Source organism: Canis aureus, chromosome 21, assembly GCF_053574225.1.
Source record: "Canis aureus isolate CA01 chromosome 21, VMU_Caureus_v.1.0, whole genome shotgun sequence".
Taxonomy (NCBI): Eukaryota; Metazoa; Chordata; class Mammalia; order Carnivora; family Canidae; genus Canis; species Canis aureus.
Window position 1 is genome coordinate 8,308,044 of NC_135631.1, and position 22,153 is coordinate 8,330,196.

Sequence of the window (22,153 nt, forward strand, 5' to 3'; positions counted from 1 at the left end):
AGGGTCGCTGCCCTGAGGAGCGCGTGGTTGGGGGACAGGGACACAGACGCAGGGAAGCGTCGGGGTGATGCCCACCACGGATAGGTTTTGTGCATCGAATGTTGGCTGCAGAGCTGCCCACCTGCCCCTGCTCCAGGAGGCAACTGGCCACATGGACCACTCTCTGCAGCATCAGGATGCTCGAATGGGGAAAAGTCCAGCAGATGCTCACAAACAAAAACACAGAATCGCATATGACCCAGCGATCCATCTCCCAGTGCGTATCCTCAAGAACAACTGGTCAACTGATCCTTACGTGAGACTAGCGACAGCAGCACCATCCACAGCGGCCAACAGGGTGGAAACAACCCGAAAGTCCAAAAGTCCGTCAACAGACCAATGGATAAGCAGCATGTGGTCCATCCACAAACGAGATAGGAGTCGGCCTTAAAAGGGCTTGAGGCACTGACGCTCTACTACACAGATGGACCATGTAGATGGTTCCGCTCAGTGAAAGAAGCCACATGTTACGTGATTCCCATTTATACGAGACGTACAGAAGAGGGGAATTTATAGAGGCAGGAGGTAGATCTGTGGTGGCTGCGTGCTGGCGGAGGGGATGAGGCTCCCGGGGACAGGGTCCCTTTTAGGGTGACAGAAACATTCTCAAGTTATACGGTGGTGGTGGCTGCATAACTATTATTTTTATTCATTTATTTTTAAAGATTGTATTTATTTATTCATGGGGGACACCAAGAGAGAGGCAGAGACACAGGCAGAGGCAGAAGCAGGCTCCCTGCGGGGAGCTCGATGTGGGACTTGATCCCAGGACCCCGGGATCATGCCCTGAGCCAAAGGCAGACGCTCAACCATTGAGCTACCCAAGTGCCCCGGTATTCTAAATTTAAGAGTGAACAATAAAATGATTACTTTTATGTTATATGAATTTCACCTCCGTTAAAAAAAAAAATCTCAATTAAAAAAAGATTCCAGAACATTCTGTCGGGGGCTCCAATTGGCCACCATGGCCTTCCCTCCATGCCTCCACTCTTGGGGTCACTGCTGCCAGTCATGTGGGGCTCTCCTGCCCAACTGCACAGGGCTGAGACCCGGGGTGGGCCACCTTCTGGCGGGGGTCCCAGGAAAGCTGCTGAGCTTGAATCCTCAGTTCCCTCCTTAGTAAAATGGAGACAGTCACACATGCTGTGGCTTGTCACATCTGTCAGGCAGGGGCCACCCTACCAGGGACACTCATTCAAGGAGCTGGCCCTGCTCTAAAGCCTGGTCGATGGATGGAGGTGTGAGGCCCCTGGTACCTCTGGAGTCAGCGCTCCTGATTTCATCAACGTGCCAAGGAAAGGAGTGGCCACGGTTGGGGTGGCATCCTGGTCGGTTGGGCCCCTGGTGTCAGGAAAAACAAGGCAGCAGGAGGTCAGAGGTGTAGGGGGAAGCGCCCAGGGGCATTGTGATGGTGAGGTGGTGGGCTTGGGCTCACACCTACTTTCCAAGGATCTTGCCTCGTCCATGGGAGTGCCTGCTCCGAGCCTCCCCAGGGCACCACTCGGCCTGGGAGGGCCTTCCCTTCCGCCTCCTTCGGCTTCTCTGAACTTGCCATCCTGGACTCATGAACATCTGTGCCTGGCCCTGCATACGGGGCTCCCAGACTGCAAAGAGCAGACAGCCAGATGCACTGCGAGTGTTGCTACAATGGAGACATGTCCAGTGGGTGCCAGGAAGGGGGGAAGGAGGAAGGGAGAGCTTCCAGGAGGTGGTGGCCCCTAGGCTGATGGTCAGTGGAGGAGCAGAGTTTGCCACGAGGAAGGGCATGCACGGAGGAGTGGAGCCCTTGACACCGGGCCCTGGTGTTGGCCGCACAGGTCTGGGGGAAGAACCGTTGCGTTCCCACATCACACACGATGCTAACCCGGCTGTAGGGCCATTGCTAGTCCCAGGCTGGCCGGCCCTGAGCTTTCCCAGGCCTGTAGCTTCTCTGAGGCCCTGGCCCCACTGTGGGGGATGCAGCGGGCACCCCACACTCTCAGCAGGTCACTCTGGCCCACGAGGCCACGCAATGGACTAGGACTGGTACTGTTCTTGCAGCAGGTGTGCTGGGGTCACCCACCCCATGAGGAGATGCCGGCTGCCTCTGTGGGGGTCATCTGAATTTGCACCAGAGGCCAGTGCAGTGGCTGGGAGCGCTGTCTGCAGGAGAGGGGACTGAATATGGAGAGGACAAATGCCTTCCCCGGTCCCTTGTCCCTTGTCCCATGCCAGGATCCCCGCCAGTGCAGAGGCATGGATATCTAAACAGCTCTATCTCTGTGAAGAGGCCCCTGTAAGTGGGCATCAGGGGTAGGGGCGTCACCGGGGTGGACACTCAGGCGCAAAGGGTTCTTTGTCTAAATGTTATGGACCTGCCCACTGAGCTGAGGGAGGTCCCAGAATCTCAGCCTCATCAGGGGTCAGGCCCCTACCAGCCATCTCTGTCTTCAGGCAGGCCTCCAGGGGGGCCTCCCTCCCTCCACCGATGTGGGAGCTGAGAGCACCATGCTGAGCACCCACAGAGTGGGCCAAGGTATGGCCCGGAGATCTGCTCTGAGGACAAAGTGGGATCTCCCCTTTCCCCCAAAGCTGCTTCTGTACAGACAGCCAGAAGCTTCCCAAGCAGCCAGCCACCAGCATCCGGGGCTTCGTTCGCAACGAGATAAGGCATTTCTCTTTCCTCACCCGTCACTCGGCAATGGGCTCTCCTCCATGGAACCCAGTTTCCTACTAATAAAAGGGCATCAGGGTGAAGGAAGGAGGGCTGGCCATGATGCCTCAGCCCTGGCCTCCTTACAGGGGAGCGTGAGCCAGCCCCGGCAGCAGGACCACCAGGCCCCGGCTGCTAGCGGTAAGTAGGGCAACCCTGACTCACCTGGCAGCCCAGCAGTGCTGCCAGCTGCCCTCCTTTGCTCTCAGAACTGTCCCCGTTTGGATGACAAATGAGACGGTCACCCTGGCAATCGGACTCCTTCTAGGAGCGTCCGCAAGCAAAGTGCGGAGCTTCAGGAACGGGAAGTAGGTCAGATCATCACTGGGGTTTTGTATCTGTGCCAGGGCTCGAGGACGGCATATCCTAAAGCAACGCTGGAGCAGTACATTTACCTGAGCTAGTGCTCACAGGGCAGGGGCTCCCCGAAATAGCATGTGCACACGTGTGTGTAAGTGTGTATGTGTGCACCGTGTGCGCCTCTGTCCACATGTACACAGGTGTGTAGCCTGGCATGTGTCCGTGTGCACGTGTGTACTCCTCAGGCCTCCATGGCTGCCTGTGTGTTCCTATGTCTGCATGAGTGCGTGCACAGCTTTCATGTGACCCTCAGTGCGGTCTGTGACTCTGTGTGCCAGTGGGAGGGGCCAACACGCACGGGGTTGTGCAGACACAGGAGACAGTATCTCCTCCTCCCCTCCATCTCCCACTCTGGTGCAGGCCAAGGAGGGGGATCGGCTGCGAGGGGGTGACTCTCAGCAGTGGCACAGCCACTGGATGGCAGGACGTGGGCCCCCCTGGCCCCATCCGGTCCTGGCTCATGGGAAGGAAGGTATGTGGGCCTTCTCGGATAGGCACTAGGGGAGGTGAATACTCCTCTTAGCCAGGTATCCGGGTCAGATAAAGCTCTGGTCAAGGGGAGGGAGAAAGTGTACTGGATGTATACTGTACTGGATGTGGACTCGGAGCCTGGTCGTCTGTCCTATTCTGCTCCTGGTGTCCTTCTGGGAGATGGACCTGCCAGCCCAGCCCCATCTCGAACAACAGAAATCTTGTACCACACAGCGTGGGCTCAGGGAGGCTGTGGGACAGCTGCTGACATGGCTGGGAGCCTGTGCTCCTTAGGCCTCTGCTGAACATCTGGAGCCCGTCAAGGTCATGGTTAGTCATTTGAGGTTAGATGTCCAGCTACATGAGCCCTGAGGCCCCCGCTGGCCCTGTAAGACCCACTGGGACAGACATCACTGTGCACAAGAGGCCATGAGCCTGGGCCCCAGTGTGACAGCTTCCAGAGCTCTGATCTATGAAATGGACCCATGGGGGTGGGGTGCTTGTGCTGGGAAGATGACCCGGGACTTGGAGAAGCTGTAGTTGCTTGCAAACCGAAGCTCTGCAGTGATGATGGGGGACCCCAATTTCAGTTTCCGTAGAACCAATCAGAACGTGGGCCTTCTCTGCTTAGACAAAGGATTTGGCACTGTTCTCCCTGCTGGGACTCAGCTCCTTCTCTGTACGCAGTGAGCCAAGGCCAACAGGCTTGTTCTCTCCCACCATGAGACCCTCCACTGGTCGGAGGCTGGGAGCACGCTGCGGCCAGCTCACCCTCTGGGCGCCTGATGAAGGATGTGGCCAGTCGGGGAAATGTGGGCTCCATTGAGATGTGTGGGCTCAGTAAAGCCCAGCGGCGGCTCGATTGCACACATGTGGAATGCAATTTCCAGATTCGAGTGAAGGGCACATTTGCATCTTGGCTGAATAAACAGGGCAGCCAGGGGGACCTTCACAGTGGTTAGCAGCTGTGCCAGGATGGACCATGCTCCTGGGGGATCTGGCTGCATTCAGCAATTATTTCTCAAGCAAATCTGATCTCAACAACCCAGAGGAAGGGGGGCACAGGAGCCAGTGCTGAGGCCTGGACAGGGAGAGGAGAGGCAGCCCCCCACCAGTCCCTGCAGGTGGCCTGGAGTGCTGGCCAGGTGCAAGCCACGGCAGTTTAGACTCTGTCCTTGGGGTTTGCAGGTTGAATAAACAGTGTATACTCCCTGGAGACAGATCTTTGCTCCCCGCTAAGCTGTAGCAAGCACTCTGGACTCCACCAGTCTGTACCTGCACGGAGGGGGTGGCCATGGGACTTTTCAAAACAAAGCGCCTCTGATGAAAGGTTATACTCTGGAGGTGAAGGTCTCCAAGTGCGAGCACAAGATGTAGGACTCCCAGGGCACGATGGAGGTTTGTGGGTACATTTCCAAGTGCACAGGGTGTGCCCGCCATGCAAGCCATGGGATCCAGAGTGTAAGGAAGCTGGGGGTCCCATGCAGCGGTGGGGTCACTGCCCCATGAACGAATCCCTGCTGATTTGAGAAAGAGCATATTCCAGGTGCCCGAGGCCTGGCCCTGAGGGCCTAGGTAGCCCTTATGCGTAGGAGGCCACGGCGGGGGGGGGGGGGGGGGGGCGCTGAACCGTGAGAGGGAGGCTCGACCACTCTTGGAGAGAGAGAGAAGAGAGGCTGTCACGCTGCTGCCTGGGCCTCAGCACATTCCTAGGGTGGCCTCGTGCTGCACAGAGTCTCTGTGCTAGTGGATTCAGGGCGAGCACCCCAAGGAGAGGCACACAGCACTTCAACGGCTCATGGCAGTGCTACTTGCAAAAGCAATGCTTGTGGACAATGTCACGAAGCAGAAGAGGGCTAAACAGACAGCCACGGCCACGTCAACGACAGCAGGAGTGGATGGTGACTCGTCAATGCCCTTCCAACGACAATGTGGAAAGCCACCGGGAATGGTGTTTGGGAAGAATGTTTCCAACCCAGGACATGATGTCCTTGGTTGTTTGGGAAAGAAAGAAAGCAGGATCTATAATTTAAAAGGATGCGCTCGATTGGGTGTATTTGTTTAGACTCACTGAAGGAACAGCATCTCTGTGGTGATTATCAATGTGGCGTAGGGTTACGAGGGACTTTTATTTTTTCCTTGTATTCCTCTCTGTACTTTCCAGACTCGCTACAGGACCAGACACGATGTGGATCATAAGCCTTGGCTTAAAAAGTGAGTCTCGGGACTCCTGTGTGGCTCAGTGGTTGAGCATCTACCTTTGGCTCAGGTCATGATCCCAGGGTCCTGGGATCGAGTCCCACATGGGGCTCCCCATAGGGAGCCTGCTTCTCTCTCTGCCTCTGTCTCTGCTTTTTTCTCTGTCTCTCATGAATAAATAAATAAAATCTTAAAAAAAAAAAAGTGAGTCTCTCCAGAGAAGTTACATACGTGGCCAGTGAGTGCAGAGGAGTGCCTGGCATCCCTGGTATCAGGGAAACATGGGTGAAATCCACAGGGAGATGCTAGCTCATGCCCACCTGATGGCTATTATCCAGAAATGAAAAGGAAGAGCTGGCAAGGGTGTGTGTGTGTGTGGGGGGGGGTCAGAGCCCTTTCACAGTGCTGGTGGGAATGGACAGGCAAAACCGTCTGGGAGGCCCTTGAAAGGGTCAATGTGGCGTTTAGGTACGTGCCCACGAGAACCCAGAGCAGGTGTTTGGACAAAACGTCACATGAAAATGCTCACAGCAGCACTATTGACAGAAGCCCTCAAGTAGAAACTCAAATGTCCAAGTGATGAGCACATAAACAAAATGTGGGTCTATGTAAAGGAGTGTTATGCAGCCTCAGAAAGAAATGACGTTCTGATACATGCTCCCACTTGGAGGAAGCTCGAGAACCCAAACTGCTCAAATAAACCAGCCGCCAGAGAGTACACACTGTGAGGTTACATTCACATGAAGCATCCACGACAAGCAAACCCAAGTGGGCAGAAGGTGGAGCACGCTGGCCCAGGCTGGGGGCGCGGGACGGGAGTGACAGACATGCTCCGGGATGAGACGCTGGTGGTGATGTTTGCGAAACCTTGTGAATATGCTAAAAACCACGGAACCACCCACCCTCGCAGGGGAGATTTGATGGTATGGGAACTCTGTCTCAGTTTACAAGAACAGAAGGGTAGGTGCCATGTCTGAAGATCTTCAGATTTTACAGTTATGTAAAGCAAGGCAAGAGAGAGGTCGCCCCCAAGAACTGATCAGATGATTCGATTGGATTAGGCACACCGAAGCTGCGGGAAGCTGTTTGCCAGGCGTGAGCAGGGATTCTCGATCCATGCCTGGGTGCTGCCCAGGAGGCCACTTCCTGCTCAGTCTCCTAGGAGCCCAGGCTCCTCCTCACCCTGGTTCTCTCAGACCCCGACTGGCTGGGGACCGGGGACATACAGAGTGTCCTCCCAGATGCTCTCCTTGGCTACATGGCTTACTGGAGCAGGAGCCTGGCCCTTACATATCTACTTTACATATGCATGTCTTAAATTTCATCTGCCAGTGTGAGATTTCATCGTTCCCAGCATGCAGCCCCCATAAGCCAATGTTTATTCATTACCCCCGGATCTGTTTCCTATCGTCTATTTCAGAGGAGCCAAAAACAACATCTTAACTCAATACAGAGCACCATATGATGGCTTTCGTTTTCCAAAATGAGCCACGGTGCACTCTGGGTGGGGGCGGGAGGGCAGCCCTTGGTTTCTCCTGCACCCCAGCTAGAGGGGGGCTCCTGGCTCTGGTGAGCCATCCTCAAACTGGGTGCCCAGGTGTTGAGGGAGAGGCCTCAGGGTTGTCCTCACCAGCCTGCCTGACAGATGGAGGGTCCACAGCCTCCTGCACGTACTAGGAGGAGCTCATTCATTCTACTGTTTATAGGGCACAACAGCATCTGTCTTCTCACGTCCCCAAGAGCCCACCCATATCGTTCCTGGCAGGGCAAGAAGGATAGGTCAGCCACCTGGCCAAACCCCACCGTCCCAACCCCACTGCCTCTGCACTAGCTCTGAAAGGGCAGGGAGAGGCCCTGCTTGCTGAACTCAGGGGACAGAGCAGGCAGACAGAGTCCGATGCTACTGCACATCATGTTGGCTGAAGGGAACTTCTCCCCGAACAATCTCCAGTATCTGAAAACCCAAAGAAACCCTGACCTGAGATGCCAGCCAACATGCTGGCATGTTGCAGTGGGTCTCAGCCCACTGCATTCCCTGCTGTTTAGATGCAACAGTTTTGAAGAAATCTCAGTGTTGGAGAGGTTTAAAGGTAGGAGGGCTACACAACCGAATTAGGTGAGATGTGAATGGGAGACAGAACAGGTATCTAGAACCACCCCCAATGCACAGTGCAACCATCCACTCATTCATCCATCCTGCCACCCACCCACCCACCCACCCATCCACTCATCTATTCATCCATTATCCATCCCTCCATCTGCCAGTCTACCCACTCATCCATCCATCCAACTACCCACCCACCTACTCATCCATCCATCCATCCTTCCACCCACGCATTCACTCACTCATCCTCCCACGTGTCCATCCATCATCCATCATCTATCCTTCCACTCACCCACCTACTCATCCATCCATCATCTATCATTTATCCATCCATCCATCCTTCTACACACCCACTCAACCATCCACCCATCTATTCTTCCATTATCCATCCTACACCCACCAGTCTACCCACTCATCCAACCACCCATCTACCTACCCACCTACTCATCCATCCTCCCACCTATCCATCTGTCATCCATCATCTGTCCTTCCACCCACCCACTCACCCACCCATCCAGGAAGTACTTTCTCAGCACGGCCTCCATTCCAGGCACCATGCTAGGTGTGGAGAACAGCAATGTGAGCATCTGTATTCTGAGATTTTTCCCTCGAGGAGGGTAATACACAGTGACCAACTCACCTGACAAACATGCATTTACATACTAACTTACAGGCCTTCTCCTTCCACCCCCTTAGCTCATACCATTTGCACCAACTAAACCCACTCCATCTTAGGGCTCAGATCCCAACTCATCTAACATCCCACTTGGAAAGCCACTGAAACATACAGATCTCCAGGTCCAACCCACACATTCTGGCCTCACTGGGCAGGGCTGGAGCCCAATTACTTTTTGAACCACTTGGTTTAGGGCCACAATCCATGGGTATGTGCAGATGTGTTATGCAGGATGATAAAGATCCAAGAGCCAATGTTCAATGAGCATGCCTGCAAGCCAGACCAGGCCAGGTGCTTTCCACCATGAACTCACCGCCCCCTTCCAGCAATGCTGCAGTAAACACATTGCCGCCACCGCTATCTCACAGAGCAGGACCTTGAGGTCACAGAGGCCAAGTAACTTGCCCAAGGCCACACAGAAGCAAGTTGATGGTGAGGCTCTGGCTCTAGGCTCATGGCCTTAAGTCAGAGCCATGGACTCTAATGTTTCTGTATTCTGTGGACCTGGCTCAAAGCCCTGTCTCCAGAACAGAGGATCCTAAGAGGCCTCTGAATGCTGGTGGATCAGCGTGCAGCCTGGTCAGATAGGAGCCTTGGGATAGAGAGGACAGCCATGGCCCTTTACTCATAAAATGCAATGGCCCCACTGGGGATGGGGCTGTGTGGTGGGAAGGGTACGGCAGGAAGTACCATAGGGGATTGGGCTCAGTTCACAGCTATCACTCTTCAGCATGTTGTAGTGTGAATTGTGTCCCCTTCCCAAACTCGTATGTTGAAGCCCTAACCCCAATATGACTGCATGCATGGGACTTTAGGAACATAGTGAGGGTTAAGTGAGGTCATAAAGGTGGGGCCCTAATCCCACAGGACTTATGTCCTCCTAAGAGAACAGGATATATAGATGTTCATGGTGGAAAGTCATGTGAGGACACCGCTTGCCATCTGCAAGCCAAGGAGAGAGTCCTCACCAGGAACTGACTCTGGTGACACCCCGACTTAGGACTCCTAGGATCCAGAATTGGGAGTAATAAACATCTCACTGTTTAAGCTTCCCTGGCTGTCGTATTTTGTCATGGCAGACCTGGCAGGATAATAGAGACCTCTTTCCTGCCCACACCATCCATACAGTCGTCCAGCATGGAAATAAGAAGGTCCCCCTGCCCTGTGAGAGCCTGTCCAGAACCCTGGCCCGGGGCAATGGCTGTGCAAGGTGACTTTTTGAGAGGAGCCGCAGACACACACCCCGTAGTGGCAGGAGGGCCGTGGGGAAGGAGGGCAGGGCTGGTACCAGCGTCACCAGGTTGCCATGGTAACCCAGGGCAGGCCACCACCACCGCTGGGAGGGAGGGAAGGAGGGCCTGGGACCCAGAGCGATGCCAAAGACCAAGTCCTCTCGACAGAACCGGAAACGACAGACAGACCTGACAGGACCTTAGTTCGGGGGCGAGCCCGAACGTGGAAACTGGTATTTAAAACACAGAGCAGCTGCTCAGAGACAACAGCACGCACACACCAAGGAGGCGAGGCTCCAAGTGTATTTTAGTAAAATGGCGTAAAAGAAAGAAGAAGGGGGGAGCCGGCATGATTCCGCCACAGTTGTTTAACAAAAACATAATCATTAGCAACCAGGACAATGAGTCCTCATATTTATTTTATGTTCTGTTAGGGAACAGCTAGTAACTCCTTTGGAAGCTGGCTCTTTTGTTGCTTATTAATATTACAGATTACAATTGTGTTAATAGAGTCATTTGCCTATATTTTTAAATGTTCTAAAGATAACAAAATACAGTCTATTTTGGAAGAACCGACCATGCCTGTTGTGATATCTTGCAGAGGCTTCGTATGCACTGTGACAAACGTACCTTCTGTTTAATAGTGGGACTCCGCGAGCTCCTGTCCCGATGGCTCTAACCGGAGCCACCCAGAGCCCGGGGTGACAGCTCCCACCCCTACTTTGTCTCCCAGGGAACTTGCTCCCAGCTGGGTGAAAGCAGGTCACAGCAGTGGCCTCCTCTCCTGTTCAAAGAGCCCAGAGGTTCTGCTGATCCCTCCTTCTGCTGGACACAGCACCCCAACTGTCCTTAGGAGACTATCTGTGCATACTTACCTGCCCAAAGCCCAGCAAGTCACACTTCCGAAGCACATCCCCCTCACCCCCCTCACCCCGGTTTACCAATTGGTTCTGGGGTGCGCCTACAATGACTCAGGTCAACCCAACCTGAGCCAATCCCCGATGTTTGCCAAGCAGGCAGGAAAGACATGTTCTCTCTATGCTGGACTTGGGCTCAGGAGGATGTAAGCCCAGAGCCATGAGGTACCATCCTGAGAAGTGAGCTGGCCAAAGAATAAAGCTGTCATGGAGTAGTCAGTGCCTGAAGATGGAAAGTTAGTTGCCGGTGGGGGGGGGGAGGGGCGCCATCGTTTGAACACCTGGATCCAGCTATGCCTGAAGTCAGCTATGCCCTGGGCTTTTCAATTATGTAAGATAATAATTCCCTTTTTGGGGGGAAGAGGGTGTTAGAGGAAGCTCTGGGGTTTATCACCTCCAATTAAAAGAGTGATCATGAACAGAGCATGCCCTGAGCTGGGATGGGACATGGAGAAGCCCTAGGTTACTAGTTCAAAATCAGGTTTCCACCCCAACTCTGCCACGAGCCCGGTGTTCAATTCTCAGCAACCAGGAGCCTAGACTTTCTTCTGCAGAGAGAGGTCTGAACCCTGAACCTGGGTTTTCCCAAACTGGGCCTAGAGACCCCAAGTCTTCCCGGGGGCAGCTCAAGTCTTAGAGGAACCTTTCATTCTGTCCTTCCATTTAGGTGATGCCCTAAAAATGACCCTATGCTTATTTCTGAGAACAAAGCTGCTCTACTCCAGTTGTCCACATTTTCATAGACAATTGCAGTTTTTATAATCTGATTTTTTTTTAATGTGAGATTCTCCCTCTTTTAAGTCACCCACACGTTGCTGAAGCAGGAGAGACCCTGGTCCAAAGTCTGTGGCTACAACTCATAGGCTGTGTGACCCTGGACACATTGCTCAATGTCTCTGGGTCCATGTTCCCTTACGTGCTAACTAGGAATGATGGCATTTAGCTTGTGGGACTGTTTTGAGGTTAGAAATGTCCAGTCCAGGGGCTGGAGTAAGGTCAGTGTCACGGTGTTCCTTGGTGGACCTCCTGTATGGACCAAGCCCACAAACCCCATGATGCCCACCTCCAGCACACATGTGTGAAATCCCCCCCACCCAGTCACCCTGAAGGAATTGGGTGACTTGGGCTTTTTAACTAGGTTAAGCTAGGTTAACTAAGTTAGGGGGATTATGCAGACAAAGGGTCACTGCTACCCCAAATCAGCAAGGCAGGGTTTTCCAAGTGTAGGTGTCCCTATACATTTATTTCTATAAGAAGCTCTTCAAATCACCCTTTAAATGGGAAGCCAGCATTCCCTGTCAGAGGCAGAAGGTGCATTTGCATTAAATAAGGCAGAAAGAGGGTGATGGGTCACAGTTGAGTTGGTGTGCTGCCTGCAGGAGGCCCTGTGCCCATGCCTGCCTTTTCCATGGTGAGGAGACGACTACTGACCAGGAGAGCCATGTGGAAAGGTCCCTGGCCTCCCAGGGAAAAGCTTGGCCATGGTCTAGGAACAGACATGGCAAATGTGTATTGCTGAGAATGCTTTCTTTTTTTTTAAATTTTTATTTATTTATGATAGTCACAGAGAGAGAGAGAGAGAGAGAGAGAGAGAGGCAGAGACACAGGAAGAGGGAGAAGCAGGCTCCATGCACCGGGAGCCCGACGTGGGATTTGATCCTGGATCTCCAGGATCGCGCCCTGGACCAAAGGCAGGCATTAAACCGCTGCGCCACCCAGGGATCCCTGAGAATGCTTTCTTATAGAATATATAAAGAGTGACCACAAATCAATAAGAAACAAACAACCCTGAAGAAAAATAGGCAAAAGACCTAAGCTGACACTTGACCAAAGAATGCAAATAAATGGCCAATAAACATACAGAAAGGGTTCTCACACTCGGAATTAATGAGGGAAACACAAACTAAGTCCGGTGTTGATGGGGCATGGGCCCCAGACCCACAGCAGAAACAGTCTGCCATTAGCATCACCACCACCACCACCACCATCAACACAACACCACTGTCAGCAGATGTGGACACACCACTGCCAGGGACTAGAAGTCCATGCTCCCTAATGCATCTGTCAAAGCCCTACCCTCAATGGGATAGTATTTGGAGGTGGGGCATTTGGGAGGTAATTTGGGTCAGAGGAGGTCCTGAGGGTGGGGGCTCCATGATGGATTAATGCCCTCATGAGAAAGGAGACCAGAGAGCTCAACCATGTGAGGACACAGCAAGAAGGTGGCCGTCTGCAAGCCAGGAGGCTAACCATGCGGCACCATGACCTCAGACTTCCAGCCTCCAGAACTGGAAGAAATTAATGTCTGCTGTTTAAGCTGCCCCATTTGTGGTACTTGTTACAGCAGCACACGCAGACTAATATGGCCACTAGGACATGGCTGAAGCATCTAGAAAGACAGAGGACACACCTACGCCTAAGCACCATCCTTCCTGTGATACAAGGAAAAAAAGTGCAAACATGTTTAGCCCAGGGGACAGGGACTGCATCAACTCTGTTCATCGACAGCCCCAGGCTGTAGATGACCCACGTGGCCACCCATGGCAGGACAGATGGACAAAACCAAATGAACAAACTAATAGTGAAATGGTACCCCGAGCTCCTCATACAACGCATACATCACAAACAGACGTTAGGAGAGAAACCAGACACCACACAACACACATATTGTTTGATTCCATTTATGAATGGTTCAAAAAAGGTCAAAACTAAGCTACAATGTTTAGGGACGCAAGGTAAGCAAGAAGAACTATTACGAAATAAGGAATCGAATGGCATGCAAGTCAGGGTGGGGCTAGCAGTGGGGAGAGATGGTTCTGTTGAGAAGAGGCACATGGGGGGCTTCGGGGATGCTGGTTTCATGGGGCGGGGGTGTTGTTTTACAGCCATTTGCTAAGCGACACATTATGGTTTGTGAGCTCCTCTCTGTGTTTGCTATATTTCATGCACAAAAATTAGAAACACAAAGATCATGCAAGCACCAGACCGAAAACTGAGACATACAGAGGCGAAATAATTTTTCGCCTGGTACTTGGGTACCCAGTGTTAAGTGTCTCTGCACCAGGAGGAGAACTTGAGGAAAGAAGTGAAATCTCAGGAAATGGAAGAGGCAGTCCAGGAGCTTCCCAGGAAGGAGGGTGAAGCTGGGCAGTGGAGTAAGTGAGCACATTCCATCTGTGGCCAGAGCAGTAGGATTCATCAAGCCGGACCATCAGATCTGATGACTATCATTCCTTTGTCACTTCCTTACAGCCTCTATCACCACCACCATCAACTGCATCACCATTATCCTCATTGCTACCACCATCAGCAATGTCACTACCACTATCAGCACCATCAACACAACACCAGCGTCAGCAGCATCACCACCACCACCACCACCACCACCATCAACAAACCACTTTCAGCAGGAGCAGCAGCACCACCACCAACACCACCATCAACAGCATCACCGCCACTATCACCACGAATACCAACATCAGTGTCAGCAACACCATCACCGTCACCACCACCAGCATTGCCATTATAACCACATCACCATCACCAGCATTGCTACCATTATCAGCAGTACCACCACCATCAGCAAGATCATCACCACTGGGAGGGAATATAATCGTCACTATGATCACTACTATCCCCACCACTACCATTACCATCATCACCACCACTACCACTAGCATCAACCTAACGGGCATCATCACCATGATCACCACAGCCACCAGCTTTACCACCACCCATGACCACCAAATCTCAACACCTCAGGGGGTGGCTGATACCTTGGAAACACTCCAGCCTGATGGATGAAGGGAACAGACTCTCAGGTCGGCCACTTAGTAACTGTGCACCTCTGAGCAAGTCACTCACCGTCTCCATCCTTCACCTGTAAAATGGGAGAGGGACACTAACATGTCCCCACTTCCTGAGTGTACTGTGAAGATCACATGCATTACCTGCAAAAGCTAAGCTGAGAGGTGAGGGGATGGTCCTGGGGACAGGGGTCAGGACATGTGCTCTCAAAGGCTGGAACAATGCTGCCTGGCTCTGCAGTGTACAGGTGTGACTAGCACCAGCACAGTCTCAGGAAATGCTGGGTGAGCTGAGCGCAGCTGCCCGAAGAATGCAGAGGGATCCTAGCAGTGGATTAGTGTTAGGCATTAAGGATGCATCAGGAATTAAGAACACGCTGTCCTACACCCGAGGTATAGACCACCCAGCTCCGTGGCCTTCAGGTGACCAGAATCTAGCTCTCTCGAGAGGCTGGGGACAGTGGTTGTTCATGCCACTTTGTCATCTTATTCTAAATGAGTGGGCCTGTCAGACCATCCAGGCCTTTGAGCAGCTAGGACACCATTTGTTTGGTAGTGACTTGGTTTTGTCATTTTCACAAACAGGGGGTCCTGGCTTCAGTTTCTGCTTACACATGAGTTGTGTCACTGAAAATCACACAAGCATGCATTTGCTTTCCATAAACTGACTCATCAAACAGCTCCAGGTGATGATTTTGAACACATCGGTTTCGTACTCGAGATCTGCCATGGGGGGCATGCCTTATCACCACTCATGTGTGGAATTCTGTGGAGAAAAGACCAGGCCACTGTCCAACCTGGCAGCCTGGATTTATGGATGGGGATGTGATGTGAGTGGAGGGGCAGCCATGGTCCCTGCAGGGGGGAGGCGGGTGCTGTCCTTCCCTCCGTCCACAGTGTGGGTGGGTCATGGTGACGATCAGTGTTGACCTGGCCAGACTGCAGCACCCAGCTATCGTCATGCCCTCGCCCAGGTGTTGCTGGAAAGGTGTTCTATAGCCACGGCTCACAGAACTTAAACTAGCTGACTCTGAGTACAGGAGATTTTCCTGGACAGTGTGGGTGAGCCTCCTCCAATCAGTTGATGGCAAACAGGCTTCATGAAGAAATCCTGCCTCATGACTACAGCCTGAACTCCTGCCTAAGGCTCCAGCCTGCCAGCCTGCCCTGGGGATCTCAGACGTGCCAGCACCCACAATCACTGGAGCCAATTCCTTACAAAGAATCTGTTAATATGTACATATATCTGTATCTGTGCCCACATCCATGTCCCTCTCCTACTGAGGGGTCAGTCGCTAGCAGTGGCTCCTGGCCAGAGACCAAAAGGCTGACGTGGTGTCCAGGTCACAGGACTGGTCCTTGACACTGGGAACAGAGATGTAATGCTGTGTGTCCCTTCTGAGCCAGAGGCCCCTAAGGCCCTTGACAATAGTGAAGTCACAGCAGGACGGAAAAGACACGTAGCTGGCATGAAGCTGCTGAAGTTATGGGCTTATTTGTTAAAGCAGCTGACCTCACCCCAACTAACACATCTGGCTGGAAAGTCTCTATCCTTAAGAGGCCTGCATGCTAGGAGCACAAGGGAGGGACCTGCACATAATCCCGGAATCACCATGTCCATCACTCCAACAGGAAGGGTGGCACCGTGCACAGTGTTAGGAGTTCCAAAGAGCAGGTCACAGCCCAGCCTGGTGCACTCCTGGGTGCTGAGGTGGGGGCATTTGTGTGTAAATCGAAGAGGATGGCCCCAGGAAGGAAAGCCTATTGGAAACTGCGACGTCCCCAAAAACACATGGTCCTAAGACATGAGAACCAAGTTTCAAAGAGCAAGGATTTCCGGCACTGAAGACACAGCTCCCAACCTCTCCATGCCACTGAGTGAACCATGTCATCAGCAAACCCACTTGTGACCCCGGGGCCACCATCTCATTCAACTGCCGGCTGCCTGTGGCCCCTAACGTTTGTCACTAGGTGATGGAAAATCACTTAGCAGTGCCCCGAGCTGCCTTCTGTGTGCTGTGAGCATCTTGAATCATTCACCTATTTCATTTAATGCACAAGAGTGGGATTTGCTGGCTAAATACTACTTTGCGATGTAGAGACCTGGGGCTCCCCAGAGAGAGGGAGTTTGCGAGGCCCACACCAGGCTGACTTTGTGCAGAGCGAGCTTCCTGGATGGAAATGCGTGGAATGGATTTTGTACCATCTCTGGATTCTAAGCATATTCTAGGTCTGCCAACTTCTGACCTTTAAAAATGGTGGGGGGGGAATGTGCTCTACAAAAAGTGCTGATCATGAAAACAAATAGGTAATAACTGGAAATTTATTTAAAACTTTAAAAACTGGGATGCCTGGGTGGCTCAGTGGTTGAGTGCTTGCCTTTGGCTCAGGGCATGATCCAGGGTCCTGCGTTTGAGTCCTGCTTCGGGATCCCTACTCAGGGGGGAGCCTGCTTCTCCCTCTGCCTGTGTCTCTGCCTCTCTCTCTATGTCTCTCATGAATAAATAAAATAAAATCTTAAAAAATTTTTTTTTTAACTTCCTACTCGTTTAAGATGCGGTTGGAAAACGGAAAGTCAAGTCACAAGACTCGGGAAAGTAGCTGTAACCTGTAGCCGACAAAGGGCTGACAGCAGAGTGCACTGGGAACCCCCAAAACCAGGAGCAGCAAGAAAAGCAGCCCAACTAAAGATGGATAAAGATGTGCCCAGATACTCTGAGAGCCACTGACCACATGGAAGCCATGCACGATGATCCTCCTCAGAAGCACGCAGGTGACGCCCACAGGTGACGTCCACAGGGCGACATCGGCCACACCCACAGGGTGGCTGCCCATTAAGAGACTGGTAACAGCAGACATCGGCCAGGACGGGGGCCGCTAGAGTCCCCACACACCAGCAGAGCTCCCGGGATGGCCGAACGGATGCTTCCTACAAAATGAGACGCACTCCTCCTGCCCTGTGACTTTGCAGGCACGCACCCAGCAACGTCCCCGGGATGAATGAAACCACATTTTGCCAAAAATGCACTGAACTGTGCTCACAATGGGTGCATTTTACCGCATGTAAGTCATACCTCTACAAAAGATCTGTAAACACGGCCCCATGGTGCTAAGTCACAATCTGAGGATGCCCGAGGCAAGCAGAGCCTGGGAGCCAGGCCAGAATGTCTCTCACCCTAAAATCCAGCTCCAGGTCTGCTCCCTGCATCCCCCCACTGCCCTCTAGCATGGGTCACATGGATGCCACCTCCTCTGACCCGCAGCCTAAGTCATAGCAGAGCTATTGTGTTCATAATTTACCATCTCTGGTGGAGGGAGGATAGCCCCCCAAAAGGTACCCACATCTTAATGCCCAGCACCTCACAGAGAAAACGGGAATAAGGTGGTAAATCAGCCCACCTTTACCCGGCTTATCCAGGCGGCCCAGCCTGACACACGCATCCTAACATGTGGGGAAGGGGCGGGAGGCACTCCAAGAAATGCAGCATAACAGACCCAGCCCCCACTCTGACATTGGCCACAAGGGCCACAAGCCTAGCATGTTGTAGCATCCAAAACCCGGAGAAAAGAGCTTCCAGAAAGGACCGCAGCCCTGCAGACACTGGGACCCACGAGACCCACACCAGGGTCCTGATCTCAGGACCACAAGATAATGATTTTGTGAGGTTGAAGCCACCGATTTTGTGGCCATTTGTTACAGCACAAGTAACTCCAGCTCCCAAGATCCTTACGGGCAGCACGAAACTATGCTGTCTCGGGCTCAGGCCCCGCGAGCTGCCAGGGGCCAGGAGGTACTCGGGAAACATGCGCAGGGTGATCACACAGTGTGCCATGTTCTGGGGCCTGGCACAGTCGCTTGGGGTCAGGGACTGGCCTGCCTGTTCCCACGTCCCCCAGGACGCACGGGGAGCCCCCAGATCTGGCTGGGAGTGTTGAACTTTGGGCTGAGAACCACCCTGGGTAGCAGACGCCAACTTTATGAAAAGGACACCATCCTGCAGTGTTGCAGGAGCAAGGAGATCCTTCTAGGAATGTCTGACACAGCCGGCGGCTTCCCCAGGATAAACACACTCAAGCCGCTGCCCCTGGGAAGCCCCTCCAGAGGGGACCATCAGCCTGGATGAGATGCACTGTGCCCACCTGCTGCCTGGAGGTCTTCCCTGGGTGAGTGGGGCAGCGCTGGCAGGTGGGTGGGGAGGGCCCGCAGCGGGAGACGGGAGGAGGGGGGCCAAGTGCTCCTGCCTTTTGCTACATCTCTCCAGGAAGCCAGGACTTTCTGGAGGATGCAGGGAGCAGGAAGGCCCAGGTGACCCGTGCATGAAGTCACCCTGGGCTGCCGCAGCCAGGCATGACAATGCCTGCAACGCCTGGTACCCATGTGCCTGAGTCTTTCTAAGGAAAGAGTGTGTGTCAGGAAGCCAGGGGCACTGAAGCCATATAGCAGGGGAGGGAGGCAGGGATGGCGGGATTTCTCTCCCCATCAGGAGGACGGAGGATGAGGATGCGGGTGGGCCAGGCAGGCACTGCGGGCAGGACACTGCCAGCAGGTCCCGCTTGTACCAGGAGCTCAGGATATGCATCGCCACACCCAGGAAAGCACACTTCCACCTACCGGCTGCCCACTGACCCGCTCAGCCGCCTTCCCCAGAGGAGCACATTCCGACCTTCCCTTTCAAACCTAAGTTTACGACGTCTCTTACCTCAACGCCCCTACCATACAAGGAACGTCATGGTTTCCCTCTGGTGTTTGAAGCTGAGCCGAGATTGAACAGTGGGAAGCTTAGCACAAACTGACACCCCTCGGAAATCAAGTTCTCAGAAAGGGAACCAGCTGAGCATCCCTGATAGAGTCTGCAAAGTCAGCGGTGTGGGGGGGTGGGGGGTACCCAGCCGACTGGGAGACACTACCATGCTTTCCAGAGCACGTGTCTTCACTACACCTCATCTCCCGGCCGTGCTGACCCTGGCAGACCTGACCACGGGGCCATGGGGCCACCAGTCCGCACAGGCAGATGCAGCAAAGCCACGGGCTGCAAGTGAGCGTGGCCGCTCCTGACGTGGGCACCTCCTGTGGGGTCCTGCCCAACGCCGGCAGAGAGCACACACCGACCCGGTTCCTCGTGGAGGACAGTTAGTGCTTCGCTTTTCCCCGGGCGTCCTATTTTCTCTCAGTGCCATTTTGTATAAATGATCTCCTCTTAACATTTTAATCAATTCACTTTTTTGGCAATCAACGTTAAAGCGGTTTTCAGCAAAGGCTATATTTGGAGTTCTGAGAGACGCCGAAATGATTTTCCTTCGCGAACACCAACCTCTTCTGAGCAGTGTTTATCGACACATCGAACTGTGTGGTTCGGAGGGAGGGCACGGGAAGGCCCTCTGATGACCTCATGTATGACATCGCGATGGGCGATTGATAACCAGGCTTCCAGATTTAATCGGCCCACAAGAGGCCTTTTCTGATGGCTAGAACGAACGATCCGAGTTTTCTGGAACGTGTACTGAGCAGCCCCTTAACTAAAAGCTTCCGCACCGTCTTGCAACCTATTTCTGGTTTGGATAAGACCCAGAGGAACTGAATCAACCTGTTTCGATGACAGAGAGAAAGAAGTCCCTGCTTTGAAGCGTGGACTCTCTGCAGCCAGGCACACTGGGCCCGGAGGACATGGAGACGCGAGGCCCGCCTCTCCGCCTTACCTGCCTGGCTGTCCTTGGGCCTGCACTGCACCTCCTCCACGCACTCGGCCGGGAACCACCCGATGTGGCCGCGGGCACTGCCTTCCCAGAAGCCTCCTTCACCGATGCTCAGCACTAGAGAGAAGAAGGGAAGCTGTTAGCGGGCGGGCTCATGGGGTCCGGGGTTGAGCGTGAGGAGAGCAGGCCCGGCACTGTCCACCAAGCCTGCACAGCTGGAGGCTCTGGGCCGTCTGCCGGCTGTCCACGCTTCCTTCAGCTGTGGACGAGCAGACCTGGTACAGGGTCCCTTGGAGAGGACAGTGCCCAGGACGTGGACACCAGAATCGCCGGGTCCCTTCTCTCCTTACAATGCAAGTGCTGGCGTCCTGGCATCTTTCTCTGACACCACAAGCCATGCGACTACTTTGCCCCTCTCTTGGTGTCTCGGCTGAGACAGGAGAGGGGAACCCTAAGTCCCCACCGTCAATTATGTCAAGTGTCTACAAGTAGGGGACAGGTCACCTCTATGGACATAAGGAACGATGAGGTCATGTCTGCCTCCTCCAAGCTGGGGAAGGGGTCTGCACTGTCCCTAGTGAGAGGCTATCTGCTGAGCCCACAGTCTGTCTGGCCCTGAGGCCAGGAGCCCTGGAGAGAGGCCAGCAGCTGGAGCCCTGTGCCTTTGGTGAGTCAACCTACCGGTGAAGGGCCTATAGATCACTCAGGTGCTGGCAGGGGACAGGGGCTTGCCAATCCCCCGAGAGAGAAGGGTGGCAGCCTGTCTATGGGGCAGAGGTACACTGCAGAGTAGAAATGTGAAGACAGGCAGTTTCAAGCACGGCTGGCAGTATTTCCTCCAAAAACTGCTGTTGCCCCTTACACTCCAAGCAGCCCAGGTGGCAAGGATGCACCTCAGTTTCCCCAAAAGAATTGGGATCTGAGAGGGTCATCTCAGATGGAGCACTGCCTTGCAGCAAAAGGAGGCTGGGTACCTGCCCGTATGCTGGACAGGCCAAAGCCACACGTCTGGGTCACACCTCATCTATGGGACATGCAGGAAAGCTTCCGGTTCCCTCATGTGTCGGAGCTCGGTACTATTCACAGAGCTTCCATGTGTGAGGCAGAGGCACGCAGCTCCGTGTGGAGCTCTGCCCCTGCTCACGGCTTCTCTCCAGGCGGCCCACCAGGGAGTCAGAGAAGACACACTACAGTTTTGTGTGTAATGGGTACCAGGTGACACTTCTGAGCAAGTTCTTGTTATCCTAAGACCAGCAGAGGAGAGGAAAGGCTGAGAGGCCCTGCATGCTGGGGCAGTTTCACCTCTGTGAGGAGAGGGGGACACAGGAGGACATGCCCCGGATGCTGGGAAGAGGCCAGGGAGGGCCCGAGGACACCCTCTGTGCCTCGTGAGTGAGCGCTAGCTGGTGGTCCTCTTGGCACAGGTGGGAGGAGCAGGGGTGCACAGGAGGGGGTGCAGGGAGGACTCTGGGTCCCATTTGGGACATATTAGGCTGCCAGCAGGATAAGCCCCCTCTGCCCTTAAGGAGCTGCGAGCGAGTCCTGCAGCCATGTATGCCGGGGCCACTGGCTGCACATCTGGGCTTACATGCTTGGGTTTTTGTCTGCCCCCCTGCTCAGGGCACACCTGTGACCAGGTGAGAAAGGGTGTTCCTTGGGAGAGAAGGGGGAGCTAGGTTGGGCTTACTCATAAATTGCTGATTAAAGGCCCTGAGTAGTAGACATTCTGCACGGAGGATCTCGCCCTCTACAAGCCCACACACTTGCTGAGGCCACAACTGAGGCAAAGCGGTTGGAGAAGGTACCTGTCCAGCTGTCCACTAACTGGCCGCTATGCCAGGCCTCTCCCCTCCAGAGACACACGGCCCTGCCTTGTACGTGGGAACCCAGTAGTTGCTGGTGGCTGGATGAGCTGTGCAGTCACCAGGCTTGGGCTGGACGGTCACTGCAGAAGGCCCCACCT

The 22,153-nt window shown here is 53.8% G+C and overlaps 1 protein-coding gene across 6 annotated transcripts in view; it reads right to left on the reverse strand.

The window, feature by feature from the left end:
* The window catches only part of SHANK2 (SH3 and multiple ankyrin repeat domains 2), a 509,914-nt gene that overhangs the window by 237,283 nt on the left and 250,478 nt on the right, over positions 1 to 22,153 (reverse strand). For all 6 annotated transcript variants that reach the window (XM_077862790.1, XM_077862788.1, XM_077862792.1 and 3 more), the window contains one exon: positions 20,194 to 20,307. In XM_077862790.1, coding sequence (XP_077718916.1) covers positions 20,194 to 20,307 — 114 coding nt within the window. The remainder of the gene's footprint in view (positions 1 to 20,193; positions 20,308 to 22,153) is intronic.